Genomic DNA, 7,682 nt, shown 5'->3' with positions numbered 1-7,682 from the left:
CTTTTCACTTACTTTTTTTTTAAAAAGTAAAACTGTAATTCTCAAAAGAGCCCCAGAGACAGGGCTTTATGGGAAAAAAAAAAAGAAAGAAAGAACAACAAAAAAAAAGCCCTCAAAAGCCTGTGTTTATTGTCAAATTCTCTATAAAGTTATGAGATTTGACAATAAGGCTTTTGTTCTTACCATACATGCAACTAGGCAACATGCAGCTTGATTTCTGCAGTCAGAAGATATTCAAAATACTTTCCACATACAATAGGTGTCATTTTGACTTTATTTAAGGAAAAACGGGGAAAAAACAGTAATTTCCATAATACACAGAAGACAAGTTAGATAGCACTGCAAAAAAAAGGCTGAGTGTTTTACTTGTCACCAGTCTGCTTTGCAGCTCTACGATTAGTAATTTTAATGCAGTTTGTCATTTTGTATTACTGTTTAGCATCTTTATAATCAGCAGAGTTTGGGGTTATAAATCACAAAAAGTGTACTACTACTACTACTACTATGAAAAACTAAAAACCCCACAAAAATCACTTTCAAATAAACCATAAATATGTGATGCACATTAGTGTAACAAAACCATTTTTGTAAACATTTTCTCCAACATAACATGTGCATAAGATAAAAAATAAAAACACTGCAGTCATACAAGTTAGGGTTACTTTGACTTAAAGATACAGAAAATTATTACTTATTAAAGCTTAAAACTAAATCTAGGAGCTTTTCTTTTCTTCTTTGCTTACAAAAGCACTGTTTAAAGAGTTCAATGTTTGTTTATGTAGTGGTTGTGTAATACTGTTTTTACCTTGCCATGTTGCCGTGTTGGCACTTCCGCGGAGGCAAAAGCTGCCCTGCGAGCAGCCACCCTGAAGGTGATTCCCCCCAGGAGCCTCAGAGCGTCAACAGCATGTATCCGTCACCTGGGAGTCCCTACAGTATTGCAACATCTGTGCGAACAGCATCAACTTTTAAGGACTACATTAATTTTGACCACATAGCGCTGGAAGAATTAAACCACGCAGACTGACATTTGATCAAATCAGTTTCAGTAAACTATACTACAGGGCCACTGTGTGATTACACCCATGTCTATGATCACGTTGTCTTTCTAAATTCCCTTTAATTCATTATAGTACAAAGACTGACCCTTCTTCTGGCTGATCAACCAGGCCTGAAGAGAACACATCCTTCACCTTCGACACTATCCAGAAGTCATACGGTTAAAAAAAAATATTTCTAGGTATTCCTCTACCAGCAAATGTAAGGCTTTATTGAGTTTTAAATCTTTTGGTGTGTGTGGCGGGGGGGTGGGGTGCGTGTGTTTGTGTGGGTACGTGCACGTGCGCTTGTGGTATGCATTTACCACTCACTTTTAAACCGTTTATGATGGTCAAAGGAGAGTCTTCAGCAAAAATGCTGACGGGGAGTTGAGGAATTTACAGCAGATTAGATGCCAAAAGACGGGCTTGCAGAGCCTAAGCTTTGCACAGGCCGTGCTCTTGACCGTTACTTGATTGCGTGACCAGTCACTCAACCTATGAGTTTTACTGAAGAATGTGTGTTCAGAAAGCCCTACCTGTCATGCCATGAAAGAAAGTTAACCACAGCAGAAGACAAAGTCCAGGAAACACTGAGAGCCTGTTCACTGAATGAACAGCTTAAGGCAGCTGTCAACAAAGTACCCCACCAAAAGAATAATAATAATAAAAAAAGTCAAAACAAAAATAAAAAGATGGCTGAATCATGACACTGTGCATTATTACATCTCCAACAGATTATTATACACTCAAGGTTTCTCAAGTAATGAACATGTAGCCATTAAACAAATTATTACTCTGAAGACATTTATTACAAATGTCAGAACTTATTCATAAAATAAAACTGACTTAAAAAAAAAAAAGAAAGAAAGAAAAAAGCCAGAGCTGGGATCTTACATCTAAACACAGGTATACGCTGTTTTTATGAATAAGCAGTATTAACTACATTCTTAAAAGAGTTTTAGTGCATTGCATTCTTAAAAAAGAAAAACATCACCGCCCCAAAATGTTTCCTACAACATTTAACAGTTTATAGAACTAGCCTAGTTATTTTTACCTGCCTGTTACTAAGCCCACATTAGAAGAGTGAAACCTCTGGTTTTAGGCTAAATTCAGACTTCTACTAAGGATGAAACTGGTTTAAAAAAAATGCTTGCTTTCCAAATTGAGTAAGCAAATTACATTTATCAGTGTCTCACCGCCACAATGCTACCGCTATTGCCCCAATGGACCACTCTCTCCTCCTGCTGAAACTTGCTACACAATAACAGTCAGAAACCTTTCCATCTGGTAGTTTTGGTATTAAATTAGACATTAATGGTTTTCATCTAAAAACATATAAACTAAACCACCTCTTTTATTTTATGCATTAAAAACAATGAGGTAGGCACAAAAAATAAACATATGTAGTTTGGATTTTATTTCTTTTTTTTTTTTTTAATTCTGCGAGTGCAGACTGTGGTAAAACTGTTGTTGCACTTCTAGGTTTAAACAAAAATTAAACCTTTAACTGAGGCAGTGCTAATACTGTGACATAACCAAGACCTGGCCTAACACAGAATCATTATAGAAAATGAATTTTTTTTCTTTTTTTCTTTTTTTAATCATCTGCACATGTTTCAGGCAATACCTGGTACACAGAAAAAGACTAAAGTTATTGGCCAGGCCAAAATAAAACTGCAGAAACAAAAAAAACAAGAATTCCACCCCGACCCCTTCCCACCCTCCCTGTCCCCAAGAAGAAGTTATCCTAGTCACTGTGTCTTTCACATTTTATAAATATTAACTTCTTAAAACCTGCACCTTCCTCTTTGTCCACATATTGTCACATTACAAAAAAGAAATGTCAATTAAATACATTGTTAACATTACTAGACTAGATCTGCCCTCTGTTTCAGCAAGTCTGACTCTCAATACCACTTGTCACCTTCTCTTGCCTGCCTCCTGTCCATTCAACAGCATGGTCATGGTAAGTCTTTTTTTTTTTTTTTCCTCCTCTTTTTTTTTCCCCTCTGTTTTAACACTAACAAACAGAGTCCTTCAAAACCTAGGAATCCTGGAGCTGAAGGGAAAAAAAGACCTGTAGCTTTCTAGTGTGATCCCAAATCTCAAAGACATTGTAGCACCTGATGGCAATATCTTTACAGCACCAGCTGCGTTGCAGCCTCAGTTGAAAAACGAAAAGAAACCTAACACCAGTGACGCCTGCACACACATTGACCCAGAGTGCTGCCTTAGTGCAGGTCTGTACTCCAGTTGAAAATAATTCCAAGTTATGAAGATCTCCGACTCTGGATGTCAGCCACTCCTTGTCAAAGCCCGCCACTCTACCAGCTCAGAAGAGAAGTCCTGCCCAGGGTCATGAAATACACTTGGCTGCTGCCGCCCGACCGCACGGAGGCGAAGAAAACCTGCCAAGAAAAGAGAATCGGAAGTTCAAGCAACGGAGCCGTGACACGCCGAGCCTCCCAGCAGAGATTTTAATTTGCCTTGCCGTCCGTGATATCGCAGCACACAGCTGAAATACACAGTCATAATCTTGCCAAGAAACTGGGGTGGGGAATGGTACCTTGTCGTTGCGTTCACACAAGAACTTGAGTCTTTGTGCCCTTTTGTGCATGAACACGCCATCCAAGTGTCCAGTTTCCACTGATCGTATTTCAATAGCTTTTTCTCCCCAGCCCATAATCTGATTGGATCGAATGTACGCTTTGGAAACAAAACACAACACACGGCCAATTACTGCAGGCAGAGGGCAACATGGAGTAACTAAAAAAGCAAAGGACTCTCTCTATGCAATCTCAGTTACAAATGACCAGCAGGTACAATATCATAACTACACACACGTTCAGAGTGCTATTTTTGTCTTAAACATCTTCATGATGTCCAAAGAGTCCTGTTTTTTTTTAAATTATTATTAATTTAATTTAATTTAATTAATTAATTTAATTTAATTATTATTATTATCCCATGCGTTTTCCATGTTCTTGCCTGAGCATTCACAACATAATGGGAACTTTGCAACCTTCAATTAAAGGGAAGGAGCACCAAGTTTTGCACAGACCTTTTCTCCCAAGTTTGGTAAAGGGACAGGCTTAATTAGGTGTTGACAACAAGGGGAAAACAGTACTCAAGGTTTAAATAGACTAAATCTATCCCGTTGGGAATGTCCCCAGCATCCATTCTGCGTCTTATAGTGTTATTTCCCGTCTCTGGAGTCTGTCAGCAAAAACAGAGAAGGCAGAGAGGGGAAGGGAAAGCTAGAAAAAAAATTAGATAACATCCTTTAATAGGAGTAATACTTCAAAAAACTGTTTTCCTTCTTGAGAAATTCTTTTGGATTGAAAAATATTCTGTAAATTTTAAAAGAGATTTATATTAGCTCTCTAGGTGGAAATAATATTTTTTGTCATACTACTCTCCTTTGCAAACAGATAAAGGAAAACTCAGATACCCTTCCTTAGGGCATCACTAGGCTAAACAGATTAGTACCAGCAGGAGGAAAATAATCTGTTCTGGATAGCAGTAAAAGTCAAATAAAGGAGAAAGGTTCCAGGATTATGAAAAGGTATATTAAATAAGCAATTTGACAGATAGTCTTAGGAATTCTGCCAAAGATAGCATATGGGAACTTAATGAGGAGTAAACTGTTGCCTCTGATTTGCATTCATTTTTAATAGAAAAATAAAATGAAAATCAATTGATCTTAGTAATGATAATTTTAAAAAATAATAATCTAGCAGTATTCTCCTTTTTACATATTTTTTCATATTAACCTTCAATGAAATTAAACCAAATTATTTACTACTGTATAAAGTACACATATAGCATCCAACATACTAACTCGCTGGAAATTTATTTATTTTTAAATATGTCCGTTGTGGTAACTGGTTTAAATAGTTTCTTAAAATTGTCAGACGAGATCTCAGACAGAGTCAACTGCCTCAGAGCCATTTACTTCACAGGCATTTCCGGCCCCAAAGACCATTCTGGGCTCTACAATTTGCCAGTTCAATAATTCACTTGCTTTCAGAAGAGCTAGTCAAGAGTTAATCATCACAGGAGTGAACATGCTGTGCATGAAACCTCTTTAAATTTCCTCCTTTATTACTGTTTGCATTGCTCTAGCAGTTATCAGAAGTAACCTCCTAATATATGGATCCATCCCAAAGCAAGTAAACCCAGCATGTTTGCACAACAAAATGAAGCTTCAGCACTGAAATGGGGCAGCACAGGCAGTAAGGGTGTCTCTACCAGCCAGGGATCCTAGCACATACTAGTGTCCATAACACGTCTACATTCATTTTACCATGGTTCATTGCTCCTGCTCTCAAAACTACCTACTTTAAACTGAAGAGATTATGCTATTGTGTTAGGGCAATCTAAAATACCAGAAAAGCAATCTTCAGGCAAATTACAATAAATGCATTAAATTAGATATACAGACTGTTAACAACAAAGAATTACCCACAATAATATTCTACTCGTCTGCCACCTTACATGTCTTTATACTGGAGGGTTTTCATAACTTTGTTGCTGACTAGAAAAAATTTTATAGCAGCCCACAGAGTCCTGGTGTTTATTAAATGAGTTTGTTCATTCATGGGCTCCACAACATGTTTGTGTGGATTTTGTTCTTCAAAACTCAGCAGAAAACAATCCATATCATTACTCTCCACTTTGCCCAGCTGTTTTCCAGGAATAATGCAGCATCACTGCTTCCAAATCTGAAGTCAAACCTGATGCATCTCCCTTGTGCCCACATGCACACATTCCTACTCCCTAATTCCGTGTTATATTGATTCTCCTGGGGCACTTACCAACGGATGTTGGCATTTCTCCCCACTGCAGAACCACATCTTTGGTGATCCTTCCATATGTGTTAACATAAACTCCTTCATCCTCATAACAAACCAGCAGCTCCATTCCATCCGTGTTGGGGAGAATTATGATTGCATGAGGTTGGATACTACTCTGGATCTACAAAAGCAAAAAAGAAGACTTTTTTTTTTAATGCCACAGAGCCTGCTCTAGCAGAAAGGACTCTGTGACCTGTTATTTTGGCAGGTAGCAGAGCGGGGATTCACTCACTTTGGAGGCCCTAGTGCTCTGCTCCCCCTGAGCTAGACACCCTACGTAGAGCCAACGAAGAGAACTGGGCACTTTTCAGGCACAAATCCTCTCATCCTAAGGCAGACATCTAAAAACAGGTACGATGAACTGCTCTGTAGGAGTGCCCGTTCCTCCCAACTGGCAGAAAGGGCCTTTGCCAAGCCCATCAAATCCCATCAGTCGGCTGTCGTACCATTTTTATCGTCACCTTCCCTGCAGCCCATGCTGAGCATTTTCAGTGGACTTTGCCATTAAGCTATTATGTTGGCCCACTGCAGGCTTGACTGGGCAGCTCCCAGCCAGTGAGATACACCAACCCCAAAGACAAGATGGACAGTGAGCTGGAGAAGCTCATACGTTCAAATGGGCCTATCAGTTTGGACCCCTCCGCCTCATTTACCACGCGGGCAGCTGGCAGTAGTTCACAGGGGCAACCTAAGGTGTTGGTGGTCTGCAGGACGGGAGTTGTGGGAGCCAGAACCCCCCACCCCAGGAATAAGTCTTACATGTGTTGGTAGATAAATATCATAGACCGATCCTGAATCCACATCAACGGCATGGAAGCCAGCGCAGGAACCATAGATCACTTTTAGCCTCTGACCCTCTTCTACAGTTAGATCCACCAGCAATGGCTTATGTACCAATTCTCCAAATGACTGTAAGACAAGAATCAGTGAGGAGTGAGACTTACTTTACTGCTGAGCGCCTCAATGGGTTTCATAATTTAGCATGCTCTAATGCGCATATTGAGGGTTTATTCCTTCAGTGTGCCTCTGGCCTCCATCCAACAGACCAGCCAAGCTAACATGTCTTCCAAGGACAAGGATAGATTACTCTACACCCTGTAGCATTTCAACTACATAATATTATAAGCTACTAGGGGGAGGGAAGGAGTGTGTGTTACTTCAGTTTGTTTTTAGTAAGAATTGTTTTCCCCACAGTTCAGGGCAATTTAAAACTCCTTTACTGTTTACTTCAAATTGCACAACTGGCAATAACTAATTGTCTGCAAATCAGTTTGGTAATGATACCAGCCAGCTAACTTTGTTCTTGCAGCATGCAAAAAGTAACAATACTGAATATCACTTAATGACTAGTTTTGCTCACATGAAGATTTTTAGACTGAGTTCAATTCTCTCTGCCTGATGTTTTATTTATAGAGAGAGGAAACAACCGGTTATATTATTGTGTCATTTTGAGTCTTCTGATTGTTAGTTTACACTCAGTTTCAATTCAAAATTTTAGGTATACTGTTTTTTAGAACTAATGAGCTCCTAAATTAAAATATTCTAAAAAGTTCATGACAGATTTAGCAAAGAACTTGCAATACTGCCGTGATAAAGTGTCAGAACATCTTCGTAAAAGGGATAACTACAAGTGGATAGGTCAAAATCTTATATATGGCTGAAATATACTGTTACCTTAAAGGCCATAAATTTGTGGTATGGCTTTGGTGCCCATGCATAGACTTCCACAGAACTCTTCAATGCAATTACCAAGAATTTGATTCTTTCATATTTTACTGAAATTAGA

General features: G+C 38.8%; 1 protein-coding gene across 14 annotated transcripts in view; it reads right to left on the bottom strand.

Moving 5' to 3' along the window:
- Positions 1-256: 256 nt before the first annotated feature.
- Positions 257-7,682, bottom strand: part of MAP4K4 (mitogen-activated protein kinase kinase kinase kinase 4) — a 168,097-nt gene continuing 160,671 nt past the window's right edge. For all 14 annotated transcript variants that reach the window (XM_067294708.1, XM_067294712.1, XM_067294730.1 and 11 more), the window contains 5 exons: positions 7,571-7,671; positions 6,656-6,805; positions 5,858-6,017; positions 3,607-3,746; positions 257-3,448 (listed from right to left, as the gene is read on the bottom strand). In XM_067294708.1, coding sequence (XP_067150809.1) covers positions 3,365-3,448; positions 3,607-3,746; positions 5,858-6,017; positions 6,656-6,805; positions 7,571-7,671 — 635 coding nt within the window. In that variant the 3' untranslated portion in view covers positions 257-3,364. The remainder of the gene's footprint in view (positions 3,449-3,606; positions 3,747-5,857; positions 6,018-6,655; positions 6,806-7,570; positions 7,672-7,682) is intronic.

This window comes from Apteryx mantelli, chromosome 1 (assembly GCF_036417845.1).
Source record: "Apteryx mantelli isolate bAptMan1 chromosome 1, bAptMan1.hap1, whole genome shotgun sequence".
Taxonomy (NCBI): Eukaryota; Metazoa; Chordata; class Aves; order Apterygiformes; family Apterygidae; genus Apteryx; species Apteryx mantelli.
Note: the sequence above shows the minus strand (reverse complement) of the source record. Positions and strands in the feature narration are given on the sequence as shown.